The sequence below is a fragment of the Leptosomus discolor genome, chromosome 1, assembly GCF_034619465.1.
Source record: "Leptosomus discolor isolate bLepDis1 chromosome 1, bLepDis1.hap2, whole genome shotgun sequence".
NCBI classification, from domain to species: Eukaryota; Metazoa; Chordata; class Aves; order Leptosomiformes; family Leptosomidae; genus Leptosomus; species Leptosomus discolor.
The window spans coordinates 34089269-34109895 of NC_141391.1; the positions used below are offsets into that span (position 1 = coordinate 34089269).

Here is a 20627-nt window from a genome sequence, read left to right on the forward strand (position 1 = left end):
CCGTGAGGAAAAGATTTCTGGTTTAGACTGTAATGACACTTCTCATACCTCGTGAGTTCCTGGGAATGTGGCCTAACAGTTGAGAAATGCTGCTCTGATTATTACTTTTTATAGCTTCTTCAATGATAGATTTTTGCTTTCTGTCATTTATTTTGTATGCCCATTTTCTCATTTTGATCATGAAGTCAGGACATTGGTTGTCTATGTCAATGGCTGATGTGATCCATTTCACTTACTTGCATTTTTCGTAGCTTGTTTTACTTCCTGGTTTTCTGTGCTGTACCAAATGTGTTAATTTTATCAATGCCTCCTTGCCTTCCACTCTTCCCTGCCATGCCAGTCACTATTACATATTTTGGTCGATCTGCACTTTTCAGCAAGATACATGTTAGCTCTAAATTGCTGTAACAGCATCTCTTTCAGTTCTTTGGGCCTGGAAGGCAAGAGAATTGTGAGAACATTTGGTAGAATTAAAGAATGAGAGATTTTTCTTGTTAACAATTATAAGGAAAAAGTGATTTAAAACTAATCTGGTAGCAAAAAAGTTCTTAAACATGGAACTGTACAGGATGATGGGTTCTTAGCTAAAATCGGATACTACAACTAAAAATAACATTTATTAGCACATATTAAGGCTAGCATTGATTTTTTTTTTTTTTTTTTTTTAATCATCATGACTGAAAGGAGCCTATGTCATGTTTGGGATACTGTTGTTCATCTGTATTCGTGTGCTTACAGTAAGGTTACTTAAGGTACAAAATTTTGGTTATAAACCTGAATATTAAATTAGTTAAAATTAAGGTAGAATAGTTACGTATTTAATAGCAGAAAATTGATTTCAAATACTTGAGTACAATTTCTTTGTATTTTTAAATTTAGGAAGCTTTTTTATCCCTTAGTGCCTAAGTTCTATCGTTATGCTGCTATGGAGAGCAAAGTTTCATTTGTTTAGTGAAATTAAGTAGATTGTATTCACTTCATGTCAATTATCTCCTCTTTGTGAGGCATTTAGAGAGTATGTGCTTTACTTAATGCATTATTTTGTTTTGTTTTAAGAGCACTTTTTGTTTTGCTATGTGAGTGACTGCTGTAGATACAAGAGGTTTTGGTGTAAGATAGGTGACCGTAATTGCATATTTATACTAATCTGTAAACTGAAATGTTATATATTTTCAAATTTTATTATAGTAACTATTATTACATTTATCATGACCAAGGTACTTACCTCTTTTCTTTTAAACTAAGACTAGAAATAATTTGGCCATCCGCTTAAGTAGGAAATACCCCTGAAAAGGTCTCGGAGATTGTAGTGTTTACAATGGAGCAAGAACGAAGAGGAGGGCATTGAAGTAGTTACAGTTCACTTACTATTACTGCATATGATATTGTTTTCTAGCTTATCATTTGTGTAGCATGGAATGTTGCTGCTTTTGTTATTCTGTCAGATAAAAGGCATATTAAAATGCAGTGGTGTTGAAAGTGCATATCTATAATTTAAAGCAAATTTTAGGGATGTTATAACTTATTCTAAACCCAGCATTATTCTTCTAGGCTTAAAAATAGCCTTTAAAAATTGAAAAAAAATTGTAACACAATAAGAAATGTAAATGTATTAAGTACCTACAAAACTTCACATTTGTCATTTGGTCACATAATTGATACCAAAATATTTCATTCATCGTGTTACCAAGTTAAAGTGATTTTTGTGTCCCTTATTGAACCTTGTTACATTTTGCAGAAATGAGTAGGTTAGGTACTGCTGGTTACATTATGTTTTCATGTCTTTGATTTTCAGGTTTTCTGCTAGGTTCCTAGCCAGTTCTGTATGAAGTACACCATTTTGTGTGTTAATATAAAATATTAATTTGTTTTGCTGTTGTTGGCAAATGGCTTTTTCTTGGAAGATGATAATTAAAGGTACATAAAATCTGAATTGTTCTGATTTTTCTTTTTGTAAGTGGCAAGTAAAAATGAGTCATACACAAGAGAATTTTATTAATGGGATTTCTGACCTAACTGTGTCTGGCACATTCTAGAAAAGAGGGCACTTATTTTTTGCACTGCTTGTTCTTTTATCAGTAAAAATAAAACCTGCATTTTTAAAATCTCACCATGCCTGAAAAGCGTGATTGTTTCTTTAATTACACTTTGGAGAAACTTTGTACAGCTTTCCATGATAGTTTAGTTCCAAAATTGAATTGTGAGAACGCACATTATTTTTTTTTTATGTTGAGTTTGTGTCAGTGCACTGCTTTCGTTAATGGTTTGTGGAAATTTTATGAAAATGACAATGTACCTGATAGTTCATGTATTTAATAATCTTGACAAAACAATTCCTAACGTAGCTCTTCCAGGACACTTTGTTCAATGACGGCAAATCCTCGTTAAGGTGGGAAAAGGGATGTTGCCTTGCAACACCGTGTCAGCTCTGCAGCTCTCTGAAGATGCAGTTGCATTTGGGAGTTTGGCTGTAGTCATGTCACATGTAACTGCATTGAACTGTGGAAGATTAATTTCAAACAGTGTGTGGTTTTGTGCCAGGTGTCCTAAGTCTGCGCACCCTCCCTTGATGTGTGATCAACAGTGACATGCGTGTAGGTAAGGCGTTAAGTGATAAATCCTGTTAGTTTTGTCACTTGAGATATATGGAAGGCTAATTCTCGTGAGGAATTTTAACAAGTTTGTGCATCTGATAATGAAACACAAAAAAAAGTAGCACTAATTGGATTTCGGTGCTTGAAAGAGAATTGTATAAATGTTGAGGAAATTTGGGTTATTTCTCTGTGGTAGGCTCAGTAGTGCCAGCAGTTCCTGTTATTTGTTCTTCACCTGAAAGATCAGTATTGTCTCTGTGTCCTTCTCCCAGAGTTGTACGTGCCATGTGCTGAAGAAGGGAGAAGCGTCTGCGTTGCTCAAAGTAGGTTCAGATTTGCGCTGGAATGTGTGTTCGTTCTTCTTTCTGTTAACTTCAAATCTGAGTGTTAGAGTGCAACACATTACAGAGACAGGTTGTATTGCAGGGTGACTGTAATTTTCTGCTAACAAAGACTTTTGTCATTACATTTCTTCTTTCCTAGCCTAAGGAAAGATGTCTGTTGTCAGAGATGGTGATTATTTCAGCAGTTTGAGTTTTCACGTAGGCTTGAAACTGATCTGCAACTTGGCTGTTACCACCTAATCCAGCACCTGAAATAGTGGGTTTTCTGGTCAGTATTGCTCTGCAAGTTTTACACCCTTATGCCTGTTTTGTCCATACCAAGAGTGAGGCATAGGGAGACACAGGGACTTGGAAACCTACAGCAAAGGTCTGGGTGGAGCTCAGGGATTTGTCTGCACTGTTGCTTGTGCCTCAAAGCAGAGTCAGCTGAATCTAAACTGTTCCTAAGAGGTGTTCGTCCTCATTGTTCTTAAAATGTGCTGGTGACGTAGATTCCAGAACCTCTCTGCGCACTTTGCTCCAGTAGTTAACGATTCTTTTGTGAAAAAACCTTTTTCTTATGCCTCGTTTAGGTCTTGTTGGACATACTTTTAGTTCCCTGGGTCTCGTTCTATCTTGTTCTATCGGTACATCCATGATGATGTACTGATAACTTTTTTCTTCGCTGTGATTCTGTCTTGCATATTGGAAAACAGTTGTTAGTTTTTTCAGTCATTTATTTTCTAGACCAAATTCCAGTTTCTTTTGATAATTCTTCTTGCTCTTTTCTAGAATCTCTCAAATGTTTTGGTGCTGGACTGAACTGTTAGGCTCAAAAGCAGACGCAGTATGTCCCTCCAGTTGGAGTCTGAGCTACAGATAGCTGCTCTGGCTGTGTATTTCCCTATGAGTTGTAAATTCATCTGAGGATTGTTTCATTTATTCCATGTTTGTATGTCACTAAGAGAACCTGAGTCTTCTGAATCCCATTCAGAGTTCCTTCCAAAAAGCTATTTGGTTTTACATGATTCCTTTATATTCTCTTTTCATTTATATTCAAATGGAGAAATATGCTTTACCTATGTAGATCTTACATCTTAAAGTGAAGCCATCAATTCAGATGAATTAATGATAAATGAGTTTATGGTCTCATCCAAGAAGGAACTTCCCCCTTTCTAAGCCCCTGCACAGACTTGCAACTTGTTTCCTTACCACCGCAAGAACAAAAATTTTTGGAATGAAGACTGTTTCCATGAAAAATTTGTGAGGGAAAAAATAGTGTTCCAGTGAAAACTGTCTGTGATGTAACCACATTATGAGACTTTGAAAACTTTTGGGGCTCTGCGCATCAGCATAAAATTGGAAGAGCAGCAAAGTTTTACTTGCAATGTGCTTAATGAAAGCAGCTGAAAGCAGGCCACACAGGAGTGCTTCCCTCTTCACCTTGGCCATGCTGCCTCCTTCACCGTGTCCTGGGCAACTCACTCCCTTCATTGTCCCCCTTGGTAATTGGATGAGACGGAGATCTTTTTCCCCTCATGAACTTTTGCCTCCCCTGGTAAAAGGAGCAGTTCTCAGTCTTTGAACATGCACTGTAGCAAAGGTTTGGGGTATGCAGAGGTCTTTTTTTATCCTGTTGAAAATTATATATATTGATGTCTTCTAAGTGCCTGTGGTTATTATGTGATTGACCAAACTAGAGTCATACAAGGACATGAGCTGTAACGTATTTTGTACCACATCTGTAATAGATATTCTTGGAAATCAGTTCATTTAACTGTCTGTCTCTGAACAGTGGGAAGAGGTAGGTGTCTCCTTCATTTATGGGATTTCTTCTGTAGGTGGGACACAAGGACTTGCCAGCAGATACTCTCTACTTTCTCCAGTGAATCTTATGGCTTCAGTGAGTGCAGCGTGTGCCAAGAATTCAAGTATGAGTGAACTGGAAAATTTCCGAGGCTAGCATAGCCATTTCAGTCTTGGTTTTATCAAAAGCTGATTTGTGGATCAAACAAGAGCAGCTGCTGCATTTGCTTCAAAATCTATCTACAATATTTTCTTCTTTTATTATTTGGGGATTTCTCCACTCAGCTTCAGCTGCTCACTTTACAAAATGTTTGTGCAGATTCTGCTAGGTGTCATCCTACTTCTCACATATTACAAAGCAATAGAACACAATTTCTTTCGCTGGCCATCCTTGATACGCAGGAATAGCAAATTGTAGCACCGACTACTCTCCTGCATGTGCCAGATGGTATCTTTGAGAATACACAGTAGAGGCTTCCTTCGCACCATCCTGGAGATTAAGAATATAGGGCCAGCTACTCAACTACTGCAAATCAGCAGAGTGCCACTAAACAGATTGTGCAAACCCAGTTTGGATTGGATGCTATCTGACTCAGGGGATAATTAATAAAAATTGCTGTAATATACACGCTGATGCTTTTTTCAGCTAATTTGCCCTGTCTTCTAAATGCCATAGAAAATTATTATGTGGTGCTTGTAGTAAAGTTAATATTCAGCACTTAAACAGAGAGGAGTTTTTTCAAGTCATGTTAGAGAAAATGTAGAAGCTTTGCAATGCAGATACCGTGGTACCAGTAGTCTAAATATACAGAAATAATATACAAGATACTGTGTATGTTTATCTGAAGTTGCCTTTGAGAAGCATACTGTGCTTTGGAAACAGTTTATGCAGCATAGGCTGCATGTACAAAGAAAATTTTATATTCCTCTGATTTTAGAAGGACATAACTGGGAAGCTGAAGTAGGCTTAGTATCTGGAGCGATGTACAGTTATTATGTGTTAGAACAGAAGGACCTGTCAAGTGGAAGCTGCTGTCATGACGGTTCACCTTAGGGAATGCTTGCTTTGAATTGTTGGCATTATTTGTAACAGGCTTGCTTTGGGTGAGTTTGCAGATGATCAGTGTGCTGACTTTGTGTTTGAAAACATGTATTATAATTGGTCCGGCTGTAATCTGTGTGTGAGGAGAATGATGAAACAATGAAATAATTTTCAAGGAAATGTGTCCATAATGAATTGTGTCTTTTGTGTCCTTTTCTCAAAAACCCCAACATTAGGAAATTATGGGAGGCTTCTGAAAGTTGCATTTTTGATATTAATATTTCAGAGTAAATTTGGATTATTTAAACACAATGACGAGCATATAAGTGTCCTGAAATTCCTTAAGGTTTGCAGGGGGATCACGTTTCTAAGATTTTAGGTTTTTTTGAATGCTGTACAGTCATGTTCTCTTTTGCATGACAGTTTGTCTAGCAGATGCTGCTGAACGTTCTTAAATCCTGTTTCTATTTATGGTACTGCTTTTAAGTCTGACCCGAGTTTTTTCTTTAGCAGACCATCCTAAAAATAAAAATAAAAAAAGATAGCTACACATATGTGAGTTACACCAGAGGCATTTGTAGTCATGCTATGTCAAAGCTGGTTTTGCCATGCCTCTAATACATGACTTTTGACATGAAAGCATTCAGTGTTTCAGCAAGATTTCCAAGCTTATTTGTCCACTTTAAGTAACTTTTTTTTTTTGAGAACAGCTATTGTAAAAATACACTAGAGACACATTGGCAAGTCCATACAACAGGTAGAAGTAATAATGAATGTGCCTTTCTGTCATCTGACATCTCTGTCTTGCAATTTTAATGGTACCTTTAATATAATACTTCTGTAATACTTTTTATTTTTGTGGTGCTTTTCAAATTACTGTATCTCCAGTGGGAAAGTTTGGACAGAGCAGTTCTTCTGATGTGATGTATTACCCTTTGTTTCCCAAAGATTATATGTAATAGTAATTTCCTTAATTTTCTTGAAAATCTCGTAGAAAGGAATGTTATTCTCTGTGAGGAATTTATTTGAATTTGGCCTGTTGTGTGTGGTGTGTGTGATGTGCATTGCTTTTAGAAAACAGTATTGCAGTGAAGAAGAAAAAAATATTCTTACATTCATATGATTTTACCATACTATATATGAAAACTAATCCTGGGCATGCTAACAGCTGTTGTTTAGCAGACAAAACAAAAGAAAAAAAGCAAACCTGAAATGTTTATTTACAATTGATGTGATAATCCTAATGCATAGATTGCTCACCTATGTGTGTATGCTATTCCTGTTCGTATTGGTGGTAAGGACACAGTACATTTCTCTGGAAGTGGAAGATTTCAAATGGTTTCCCTGAGTGCCAGACCAAAACATTCAGTTGAAATTTTTTGTAAAGTTATGCTTGGAAAACCTTCCTTGAATCTCATACAGTCCCTTAGTGTTCTTTCTATGATCTTACAAAAATGAATTTTAATTCTGGTGTACAAAGATTCAACAGTGAACTGAAACCCCTTGGAACTGAGGGGCATTATTTCTTGCTGTCCTTAACTCTGCCTCGCACATACTGCCTCCCTTGTCTCAGGAAAGCTGATGTAGAATCGAGGCTTGTTTTTTAAAACTTTGGCTTCTCACCACAACCAGTAATCACACTGCAAAAAGGTAAATAACCAAGTATTAATTTGAAGATTTCATTCCCTCTTGCTCCTTTCTTACTGCACTTCAGCATCCCAGACACCAGCCTTGAGGCTCCAGTTTCAAACCCCATCATCGGTCTTGTCAGATTGTTCTGAAAGCAACCATATACATACATGCATACATAAATATCCCTCCTGGCTTGCTTGTGTTCTTCTCCTCCTGCACTCGTGCTTTTTGCTTGTGTCTGAGAGAGAGCCAGGCTTTTCTGGGGGGTATGTGAAGGAGTATTCTGGGGATAGGGCGATGTATGGCAGTGGGAATGATACCCCTCCTTCCCTGTCCTCTTTCTGCATGACGCTTTCCATTGCTGCCAACATTTGATCCAGGTGGTAAAGGTTTTAGTTTAATTATAATCAGGTTATTGCTTTTTAAAATAATAAGGGTATGCTATTCTTAATAGAAATAAGTGGATCTGCTTTGAGTTGTTTTTTATTATGGTTTTGGAAGCTGCGTGGTACTGATGTAGTGATATTGCAAGGTTTGCATTTCCTTGATAATTTAATTGTGTGCTTTATTGTGTCAAAATGTAAACAGGAATGCAGTTGTCTTTTAAGAAAATATCAAATTAAATATGTCCCTGAACATTAATCTTAGACTGATGGAAGCACAGTATTTTTTATTTTTTTAAGTTCATGAATCACAGAGCCATTGGGATATAGGCTGGATAAATCTTCACAGATTATAATAATGCATTTATATTATATTAACTGATGTTGAGAAGTCCACTCAACATTTTGATCAGTTTAATGTGAAATGAGAATCAACAACCTGTTTTTCTAGTTATTGATGGGATGGGTTTTTTTTAAGGATGAAGTTAGGCAGAGAAAAAGGCAATGGGTAAGACAGGCATACAAACTTACATGTAAATTAAGTAGTCTAATAATAACTGTGTGTGTAATTCCCAGCTTTTCAGCTGTCCAGCAGCACATCTTCGTGTCTTTGTTTTATTTTTTGGAGATAAGAACAAAAAATGTGTGAATGGCCAGGTATCTATTTAAATAATGTGTTCTTATCTTTGTGCTTCAAAGTGACAGATTCTTTGGCCCAGTCTGTGGTCCACCATTTAAGATGGATAATGCAGAAAGATCTTCTTGGCCAAGATGTCTTTCTTATTGGTCCTCCTGGCCCTCTCCGGCGATCTATTGCCATGCAATATCTGGTAAGTATGGTGGTTTAAATTCTTGGAGACATAGTCATTAATGTCAGTTAGTCATTCCTCTGCTAGCCAAATGGTGAAAGGTAGTCCTGGAAACTCTTACAGCAAGCTACTTAGGAGGTAAATAAGTTTTTCATAAATCTGCTTTCCAAAGTTCAATTTTTGTTATAGATGAATAGAAAGTACAGACGTTTTAATACAAGTTTTTCTGCTTAAACTCCGAGGGGTTGGGGGGGTGGGGGGAAGAGTTGGAAAACTGTGTTACCATATGCTATCACAAATGAGAAACAGTTTGTTCTAGGCATTATGTATGTTAGAAGATTAAGATATCTGCCTACTGTTACAGACAACAAATCATTTTTTGCTTCAATATATAAAAAAAGAAATGAAGGAAAGGATTTGGGAGAGAAGCGTTCTGACTAGCATTTGGGAATAGTTCTTGTGAGTGATTAGAAAGAGTAGATGCATGTATGATCCGCTCTTCGAATGTGGGAAGGACTTGCCTACGTCCATCTGCGTGAACCATGGCAGCACCATGTGCAAAATTTCACGTTTAAGTCATTGGTGCCCTTAAATTATCAGGAAGAGGGAGTTGTCTTCCCCAAAAGGTGATGTGGGTAGGACTTTGCCTGCTGTGAGCTCTATCTATAATCTGGTTGGGCAGAAGGATCACAGGTGGAGGTGTAGAAACAATTGTCATGAAGATCAGCCGTTCCTTTAAAAATTAAAAGATACTAATTCAAAGACTAGCTTTCAGAGGTAAAGCATACAGGAGAAAGCTGCAAGATTTTGAACTTCGGAAAGCAGAGCAAAGATTTCTTAATGCAGCAAACCAAATATGCCACTTGGTAGCTCAGTGCATTCTTTAAAATAAATGGGAAGAGTTTGGTATAACCTAAAAAGAGGACTTAGGAAACACCTGATATCCAGGCATCGGACATAATATGTGTCTTGTTATTCATATCACTGTTTGTATGCACCTGGGCTATATTGGAAAGGCTACAGCTTACTGTTTCAATGCCATGGCAAACAATTACTTGAAGGCTGGTCTTTGCATGTGGGCTGATATGTGCTGTGGTCCCTTAAAAGAAGCTATGTAAGCATGGAAAACTGTCTGCTGTTGCTGAAAGCTACTGCTATGTGTTCATGCACCGGGCTAATTGTTGAAGAAAACTTCTGTAGTTTACCTTCTGTTTTTTCCCTTTAATTGTAAGTAAGTACAATTGTATCTACCTGCAGCATGAAGGAATTGGTGGGTTTGTAACCAACAGGCACTGAAAAAGCGGAAAGGAAATAATTTTCATGGTGTTTTGTATCTTTGCTTAATTTTTTTTTCATACAACTATACTTAAAAGTTGCCTCTTAAGAGAGATGTGTTAAATATATCATACCTTTAATTGAGGGGTAAAGGCTAGGAGCATTTCAGCATGAATCAGTTTCCTAGCAGAATGCATGATAACCCAGATATGGAAGTAGCAGGAGCATCAGGTATAAATGCTTGGGGCATACTTCTTTTTCCTTTAAGACAGAAAATTCTAAGTATATCTCATACTGAATCAAAATAAACAAAACAATAACCCAAGGGTTCTCATTTTTTAAATAGCCTATAATTTTACAGATGCAGACTGCATCTCATGACATTAGAGGGAGAGAGGATAAGAACAATCTAGTTCATCAGTGTACTGGCAAAGCATGTACAGATAATAAAAACGACAACTGCGTCACAGTATAAGTCTTACTGAACAGTGAGAGTTGAAGCTTTTCAATCTTTTCTGGAAAACTTCTGGTTTTATTCATGATTTGCAGACACTGATTGTTTTTCAGAGTCCAGAACCAGAAGATTAACTTACAGGGTGTTACAGATGTTCAATGGAAAGAATATATAGCTGGTTATTATGTTTTTAGAACAGGTTTGGGGAAACTAAAAGTTTATTGAGCAGAAATTCAAACCATTTTCTTTGAGGTAGAACACACTGTAAACATTTTAAAATAAGAGGTATTAGTTTTTGTTCAGAGTTATTTCAAATCACTGTGCTGCTGCCTAGAGCTCTTTTTTTACAGTTAAACCACTAGGCCTATTGTTAAAGTTCACTTACTGGGGTTATAGTCCTGTTTTTGTAATAACTTTAGGCTGTTGTTCACAGGAGCTAACAAAGCGGGAGGTTGAATATATCGCACTATCCAGGGACACCACAGAAACTGACCTCAAACAGCGACGAGAGATCCGAAATGGTAGTGCTTTTTATCTTGATCAGGCAAGTTGCACCACTTGATTATTACTTACAAGTAGTTTGAAGGAAGTTGTGGTTTATATGATGAAAAATTAGTATGTGGATTACAAACTGACACGTTTCTCCTGCATTTAGAAAGTCTCATATAATGCTCTTGATCTCATTATTAAAAAAACCATTATCTTTACCTAAATCCAAGATTACTCTGTCTCTTAAGAGTACTATAGGGTTGATTTAGGCAGACTATTTTTGATGCCCTTCTGTAACAAGGAGTGAGATCCATTCTGTGCAAGTTGGACAAGCACTTCTTTTGGTGTGTCTCTTCCCTAACACTTGTAGCACATTGGATGTATTCCTGAAATGAATCTTCTGATCTCGTTTAATTGAAAAAGAGTCTAGTTCATGTGTTTTAAGACTGCTATGTGTTGTGAATCCCAAGCGCAGTAAATGGAGACAGTTGGGAGATTTGGTTTGAAAGCTCACTGCTGATCTGGACAAAAATAATGATCTAAACGCTCCTGCCATCAGTATTGCCCCAACCCATTAGTTGATTTTGTACAACCATAAAGTGACTTAGTTTAGGTAAGATTTCCTTTTGTAAGTTATCAGTGGCATGTCTCCATTTTGATTATGCAGGTAAAATATACACTTCATTCAGAATGTCGTAGATACCTAAACTTTGTATGTAAGTTAGGTCTCTAGTTAAATATGGTGGGTCAGTTCCTCTGATGTAGTGTGAATTTAAACGTGTCACCTGAAACAGTTTTAGTTGGTAATGCTATAGAGGTTAACGATATCACCATCATAGGAGTGATTTATGGGTAGAAACAGGGATGGGAACAGAGGAGGAAAGAGAACCTGGAAGCTTTGTTCTTTGTTTTAAAGAAACAATTTCTTTTTTCTTTTTTAATTCCCAATGATCTCTTTTTTGGCCTCCAAACTTTAAAGAAACCTTAAAATAGATTTTCTTAAAATGATGATAAATGACTTTGAGCAGTGGAAGATCCTCAGAATGAAGGTTAATAACTAATTTAAATAATTTTTTTTCAGTTATTTCCGCGACTTCAAATTGTCTCGTGCTTATTTGGAAGTGAGGGTTGCACAATATGAGATAATTTGAAATACTGCACTGTGGATTAGGGCTGTAAATGGCTTTTCATTTACCAGAGGATAAGAGCATTTGTGTAGGCTGGGGGGTTAACTCATTAACTCATGTTAGCTCTTTGCCTAACTGCTGTTATGGACAGTCTTGTCCTCACGCTTGCTACAGGATAGTCTAGGTAATTCATCCCTGGTGTAAGAGCATTAGTTAACTAACATTTGTAAGCGCCACTGTATCAGGGGCTGTAAGAAGCTCACCAAGATGTGAGATGGTCTGTTAACCCTGTATTTGTCTGAGGACTTTGATCCCAGTGTAAATATGTGTCAGGTTGGTTCGTTTCGTACAAGCTATTTTGAGTGATCTCACTCCAGTAAGAGCACTCTAGGAAGATTATCTTTCTAAGGTAAAGGTCTAAGATTTCCTTTCTTCCTCAATCTGCTGGAAATTTTCAGTTAAAAGGTTTTTACCAGAATCCAGCACAGTGGTACTTCAGACCAGGGCTTCCCTTTAGCAAGATGTTAAAGTACTAAAATCAGTTGGAATCATGATTTTGGAAGCTATGTGGTATTGATTGTCATTTAATGATTTTGAGGTTTGCAGGTGGCTGTACCAATTCAGAACATTACAGAAGCCAGACACTACTCTTTTTTTAAACCCCAGACCATGAATGGTTTCAAGACAGAGTAGGTAGCCTTAACAAAATATTCCCAAAAGAGCTTGGATTGCTCCCCATGAGCTAAAGAGAAGAGGAATTCACATGAGGGACTGAAGATGCTTTTCAGATTTAGATACCGTTTCCCTTCTTGTGGAATCTCACGCTTGCTTTTCATGACACCCAAGAGAAGACAGCAAAGCTTGAAAGTCTGGTTTCCAGAACATCCTCTGTATGAGTTCTGTGAGTCAAATGAAATTTAGCTGTTGTTTAAGATAGATGAAGCTCTTTGCATGCAAGTCACAATATAGTAATGTAGTTATCTCACACTTTGAATAATAATATACTATAACATAAGGTGGCATCTTATTACCAGAAATAACATTAATATACTGAATCATCCTGTTATAGACCTACAAAGGTTTGCAAAGTTGCCTGTGAGTAATTGTTAAGATATTATGGTTGTTTATAGCTCTACGTTTAATAGTGGCGGCTTAAATGCTGTAAATTGGTATCTTGGAAGTTTCAAAATATCTGATATATTTTAACATGAAGTGACTGAATACGATTGCTGTTCGTTATTTAAGATAGATATGGAAACAGTGATTGAAATTCCATATTGAAATGTGTATTGAAGGGCCAGTGTATCAAATATGCTCGCATGTTAGCATTTTGTAGTATTAGAATGAATTGAATGGGAGAAGATTTGGAGTTAGGAAGTCAGAAAAGATATCTTACAGGGTGGGAGGAAGAGTTTTATTTACCTCAGAAATAGGAGATCATTAAAGGTAAACATTGAATTATCAAATTCATTCCCAGCCAAAATCATGTAAAATAAAGGCTTTATAATGGGGTAATGGTGAATTATTTGTTTTCATTCAAGTACTGACAGCGGAAGATTCTGTTTTCTTGTCTTTACCTTGGGCCATTAATTTTGGTTTTCAGCTGTTAATTCACTGTTAGAAGCCTCAGAAACGTTATTATTGCTGTTATTCAGACAATTAAGTAACCTCTTGGTTTTATTCTGTAATTTATTGCATGCGTTAATTCTGTTGTGTATCAAGTAATTAGTTAGAATTACCTTATATTACTTAAATATTTAAATGACAGTTTCAAATTTTGTTTTTGTTTTTAGAAGATCTTGTCTTGCAGAGTGCTTTTCTGTTTCTGTAACCCTTTGTAACTGAGCCACCAACTTGATTGAACCAGTATGGAGATTGTAATATCAGCCTATTGTATTTTCAAAAATCGAGGTATTAGATCTGATATTTTTATATCTTTTTTTTTTTTTTTTCCTTTTCTGATGCAGTAAAAGGCACACCTCTGGTTTAAACTCTTATTACTAAGCCTTCTACATTGTTAATTATTACATCTAAGGAAATCCTACATTATTTTAATGTATTGGATGCAATTGGGAGAGCAGCTAAGCCATTTTGTTAGTGCTTGAGAGGTGTATTGCTTCAGGATTGTGCCACAGACCATGTTGCCTGGAATGCCTAGTTTTGTTTACCCTGCATCTTCCAGCTTCTGCATTAAATTAAACAAGCTTCCCAAACACAGCCACTTTATTAAGTGTACAGTCTTTTCTGTGTAGGACGATCAAACTAACTGAGGTTGGAATAAGTAGAAAAATATTGTATGGTTATGTGCTGAAAATTTACTAGTATAATGTCATGTTTTTGAAGATTTGCTGATTGAGCTGTACCCGCAGAGTGGATGTGTATCATTGTGACTTCTGTATATACAGAACTAGACTTAGTTTTGGTATCTCTTTGAACTATGTGAACAGACTCATTGTAATAGAATAGTTGTGCATCTTTAACTGCACCAGCATCATAAGTTATACAATGATAAAATGTAAAATTGATCGTCAAGATACCAGAAAAATTATCTTCTGACATGGCTTGGAAGACTTCACGTAGTAATCAATTAAACACCCAGAGTGACAGAAATGACAGCTTAAAGTATATCATGTCTGTAAAATGAACATGACATGAAATCCCCTGGAGTAGCCCTACACAGACTTGAGTTTGATTTCCTTTAATCAAAAAAAGATTGGAAAGAGAATTATAAAATAAGACAGGAGATTAATTGAATGAAATTATAATCAGATTTGAGAGTATGTGGGTACACACACATGTATATATGTTTGTCTGTACATATAAAAAAATTTCTTCCTATACCCTAGCAAAGAGATGGGTAAGAATAATTCAACTTTTGAAAAAAACTAGCCAGTGAGTGCAAATTCTATAATTCTGTGACTTACTCAACTTGCTACCTTGGAGGTGACAGTGAATTTTTGATGAGCTGGTAAGTTAGCCGCAGAAAAGGCATGGTCAGAAAGTATAACTTAGCTGACTGACTGTCACTGCAGTATCTATCTATCTAGTACAGGGAGCTAGATAGCAAAGTCTGTAGAAAGAAAAGGCAAAGAATGCAGTGCTCCAGCAATATGAATGTTACTATTAATTTCCTTGTTGTGTCCAATGTTGCACAGGAGGAGGGAAATACTAGGTAGAAGACAACAGTATTTGGATGATATTAATCTTTATTGGCGTTGATATAGAATATCTTGTCTATAAAAAGAAAATGCATTTATAAAGACCCCTATACAGTAGCCTCTTAACTCATAGAAGTGATTTTGTTTTAATAATTTGCAGTGCTTATTTTATGTTTCTAAAAGTATCAGCATTTAACTGGATTTGTTAGATTAGCAGACTCTGGTATCCTGTTTTGGTGTAGAAAGCATGTAGATGAATGTCTGTGATGTAATGCGAGGAATATTAGGACTGTGTATTTATAGATTAAAATCAAAGGTGTGGGGGTTCTTTTTTCTTATGTTTGTGTCTGTTACATATATATTCCACTTTCTTTTCAGCTAGTATTTCTTACAATGTGGGAAGGGGCAATACTTTGTGATATGTGGGGTCATAATATTCATAGGCAATATGGGCTTGATGGATGGTGCTCTGACTTCAAGTGATTCACAAGTGATAAGTAACTTTATCATTTTTATATATCTGTCAAGTACTTACTTTTCTTTTTATTCTGCTACACATCAGGAAGAAAAATTTAAATAACCCATCTCTCTTGTCGAGAAGAGTTGTATAAAATGAAGATAAAAACCTCCAGGTTTCTTCGTTTGTAGATATTTGCACTGGTAGTCTGTTCAGAAACTCGGATTGCTTGCTCCTGGGCCTGCTGTTTGCCCAAGGTGCAAAATGTTTCACACACCTGATGTGGATGTACTGTTGTACTAATATACGTGGTGTAAACCAGCTAAAATGGCCAGACCCTGCCTAGGTGGGGGCGTAATCTCTTGTAAACACAGTTTGCAGGCAGTGTTGCAAAAACAGCTGTCTGTCATGTTGGGAGAAGGGGTGATGGAAATGAAACAGATCATTTGATGTGTGGTAGTTCAAAAAAGGAAAAAAAAAACCCCAACTGTGTGGAGAAGGCTGAAATCAATGACTGGGGAAGGTAAAATCGATGACTACGAAATGAAAGACTGTTCCAGTTCTTGTCACGTTAACATATTTATGATATTATCATATGTCAATTCACTTCCTAGGGTAAACTTTTCTAGCCTAGTTTTTGGATTCAAACCTCCAATAAATTCAGGTTGTTTCTTTTTTTAGTTGCTTTTCATTCTGTGCTATGGTGTTGCATCATGAGTTACATGCTTACCGGTTCAGGCCATTCTTCCTCACTGAAACATTAACTGCTGTAGGTAGCTGGAGTCTTTCGCTGAATGTTAACTAGCCTGGCTGACAGTGTGATTTCTCTGTCATCTTTTTTTTTAATAAAAAAGGGAGTGATTAACAGTATTAAATGCAACCTGTCCTGTAATTTTCGCAACCTCACGGGGGAAAATTAGCTACAAAACCCACCCAGAAAACACTTGATTAACCCAGCGGGGAGGCAGGCTGAATAGTGAAGATGTAGCCCCCTCCTCCATTACAGAGAGAGAAAAAGGTTGAAATATTTTGTTCTCAGGTTATTTTTCTTAATTTGACTATCCACATTAGTTACTATTACGTTGATTTTAATAAAACCTGAACATCACATTTGAAATATATATAACTCAGTATATTTGTGATCTAAATTGGAAAATGCAAAACTATAGTTTATCATCATCTACAAAGTGAAAAAAGTTTGTAACAAAAAATAGAATACACGTTTTAGAGAATAGTATGTCTGTTTGTAATCTCATCTGTGAATGGCATTATGCATTCAGAAATTTTTCATTACGTGTTATTTTAAACAACACAAGATTTTACAAATATTTAAGGAAAAAGGCAACAGTAAGGTTTTTTATAAAAAGTTGACATTGTTGCTTTGAAACTGGTTGAACGTGGCTTTTAGTAGCCCTTTATCTTACTACTTAATTTTTGACAATACTTTTATTTTGGACGAAGTGTTATCACTTCAGACCGTTAAATAGTCATCCATTTCAGCGTTGCTCAACAGCTTTCCTATTTTCTCTACTCATGAGGGTATACAATAACTAAGGAATTAAGAGGCCTAAAAACTGAACAAATATCTTCAAAGATATTCTTTGGTAGAGGCATAGCATTAGACACGCGGTTTAGTCTACAGATGTTTTTAAAATCTAGCAAAGTAGATTCCCCAATAGAAAACAGCCTTGTATGCTTCGCTGCCCTCAACATCTGTTTGTACATCTATCTTTAGACTGTCTCTCAATTTATAGATAATTTGCTATTTCCATATAAGTATTGTAAAAAAATTAATGATCTTTTTAGTTCTGTTGCATCCTCTTAAAGGAATAACCTGAGGCACTTACAGTAAATTACAAGTCTTGGTTAATGTCCTCTTCCTTCTCTGGTAAAATGAGGAGTAAAAGCTCATAGCATATTCCATTCTGTATCTCTGGCATTTCTTTTCCTGGTATATTTACTTATTGGTTAGTTTTACTGATTTAAATTTGAAAAATTTGCTTAATTGTATTCAACCCATGGAAAGAAATTTAGAAGGTATCAGTTTCCTCTTAGTTTCGTGGTATTTGGTAGCTTGATGGGTTACAGTGACTCAAATGAATGTCTACCTCCCATTCTCTGGAAGACAGGCTGCACCATGGATTTAAGAGTTCAAGTTCTGCTAGCCTGCTGCAGCCACTCAGCATTGTGTTAGCTCAAAACCAGCCAAAGTTTTGTGTTGTCTTTACCAGATGGTTGTTAAGGATCTCTTCACCATAAGAGACATCTGGATATTACATTCTTTGGATGTTTATGAGATACAGGAGTGAATGGAAGGGCTTGGGTGGCTGAGTTTGTGTGGGACACTGTGCGGGTGGTGGGAACAAGATACTGTGTTGGAAGGGACATCTGAAATGTAGGCTGCCGATGTAGGGAAACCTTACCTCATTAGTTCTCGTGTTCAATGAGCTACTTGTACTGTTGTTTTTCCACGTTGTTAAGTTATGGTTGCTGTGCTTGAGATGTCATTACAGGCCAAGTCATCTCCTAAAAAAAACCCCAAACTTGTCTTGAGGTAGCTTCTGAAAAAGAGACAATTACTGATGACTTTTGAGCAATTTCTACCAGCATGTTTTTTAATACAGTTCTGAAACATAGCCTGTACATCATGTTCCGAATGGTGTCCAGGTTTGAAAAATTAAAGCCCTTTAAAGTTCCCTGAGAACTTTCCTCATGGATTTCAGGGCAACCAGAGTTTTCTGGTTTACTATAAGCTTTTTCCTCAGAGAAGAGAACTACCATTTCAGTTCTTTTAAACTGTACTGTTAACATTTCTTGTGTCTTTGCAAACTATTTGCAAACTATCTGTAAAAATATCCTTCTTTCTCTGGTGCAATATCCTTCTTTTTTTCTTGTGCATTTCAGTATATGCATTGTGGTGAGCTTTTTTCCTGTCTTTATTCCCTTTCTGACACAGTATAACTTCACACATGTGCTTATACACTGTGATTTATGTCAAAATTGGGGTTTACAGCTTCCTGCAATTGTATTTTGCACTGCTCAAGTGGAGGAGCTCACCGTGGTTCAGCTGCAGGAAAGACAATGAAAGTCTGGCTAGGATTGTCCTGTTCTTAAGGTGTTTTTGCCTTTAAGGGTAAAAATATATTTTTGTAGGTGCAGCGTGAAACCAGGGTAAGCGTTCTGCGTTATGTATTTTTTGCATAAAGCCGTTACTATGAGAGCAGCATTGCATGAAGGGCTTCTGTTCCTGGCCTGCGGTAGCTGCAGATATCCTCTGGAGCAGGTGTCCAGGTTACCATCCTTCCAGAGCCCTAGGACATGGGTGGGAGGCAGCAATATCTGTCCTCCTCTGATGAGCAAAATAGTCCCTCGCTGCATTTACAATGAATCTGAAAGTAAACATTTAACAAATCCCTCTTGGCCTTTTAACAAGAATTAATACTTTTAGTCTCAGGTTTATCGTCAACGTTGCACAATATAGGCCCCCCTCGGTCAAACTTTGTTTTATGTTAAACATTTAGAACGAACGAGGCTAGGGAGAGAGAGAGGCAGTGCAGCTATTTCTGGGTTTTCATTATAGAATTGTGAAGATTTGTTTCTTGGAAGCGTTTTTTAAAAATGATTTTCAGTGACAGATTGCAAACTTACTTTCCTTCCTCTGATTTTTTGAATGCGTTTTAGTTTCCATACCAATCCATCAATACACAGATAAAACTGAAATAATGATTCAGAGGATGCCTTGTAGTATGCCTAGCTTATTCAAAAACTTATTACTCATTACCAACCAGAATGCAGAAATATCATAGTTCAGCTAGAGATATGTAGCTGTTTTGGTCTTAAGAGCACACTGTTTAACACAAGAACTTTAGAGGTAGATGAATTGTGCGTTTATATTTCATTGTAGTTCGAAGAACAATTTCCAGTATTTCAGATGTGCTTTGAAGGTATATGAGGAGCACAATTTGGAAGAAAGCCAATCAGAGTAAATTAACACCCGGATGGTGGTGATGTTATCATTGTTATGGGGTGTCTTTGATTAAGAAGTGAAAAACCATGGTTGTTGATTCAGCCATTCCTGAAGCTGATTATAAAAAGTACATGTAGGTAGGAAAAGACCATCTGTAGCATACCTTTTGAAATACTATTGTACTGAACAATAGAATTTTGAATAAAAACTTCGAATAGTTTCCAAGCTCTAGAAACTGTGTACTTTCTGAATTTTGATCCTGTAAGTTGATGATCAGCAGGCAACATAGTGTCGTAGGCTGCTGCTTAAGATTGCACTGCTAATGGAGAACATCTTTTGAAGTTAATGATTGTTATATACTTCTTGATATTCGCTGTCTACCCTACAGCAGTTTGCATTCATGTACAAGTTCAGGAGAGAAACTTATGTTGATACTGGAAGCCTGTTATTTCAGCAAGCCTTCATCCATAGTGTGCGTGTCTCAACATGAGTCAACAAGATTCTATGGATACTCAAAATATTTTGAAACCATATGAACAGAATGTGTATTTTCCTCTGGAAACTCAGTCATAAAGTCTTCATAGACTTATAATATGCAGAATCCAACCAACTTGGCAAATAAATTGTTTGTTAAAGCATATTCTGGCTGTATCTCCAAACTGCGTTTAGACAAAATAGCATTTTGTTCATGCCAGGGTTATTGGACTGGCTGCTGGAGACTCAGGTTTTCTATTCAAGCAGGTTGGAGCAGATTTTTTACTTGATCAGTGACATTCCTAGAGAAGAATGTTAGTGTAAAGTTTGTCCTTTGCACAAATTTTATGGGATGAGGAGAGAGGAATTTTATATTGCCTGTCAGTAGAGTACGGTGTCCTGAATTAACAACAACAACAACAAATTAATTCAGATACTGATTGCTTTTTGAAAGAATTGGTGATTCAGTGGAAGAGAAATAATCTGAGGACTATTACTTCTTTGATGGGATTATTCCAGGTTCCTCAGATACTGATTATGAAGCTAGTCCTTAAAATGTTATGTAGAATGTCTTTCAGAGAAGAGAACTTGATCTGGAGATGGGTACTGGGATTTGTGAATGTCGGCTGCCCAGAGA

General features: G+C 36.6%; 1 protein-coding gene across 1 annotated transcript in view; it reads left to right on the top strand.

Moving 5' to 3' along the window:
• VWA8 (von Willebrand factor A domain containing 8) overlaps window positions 1-20627 on the top strand; it is a 203720-nt gene that overhangs the window by 15636 nt on the left and 167457 nt on the right. Inside the window, exons 3-4 of the mRNA XM_086481978.1 lie at window positions 8480-8610; window positions 10752-10862. Coding sequence (XP_086338104.1) covers window positions 8480-8610; window positions 10752-10862 — 242 coding nt within the window. The remainder of the gene's footprint in view (window positions 1-8479; window positions 8611-10751; window positions 10863-20627) is intronic.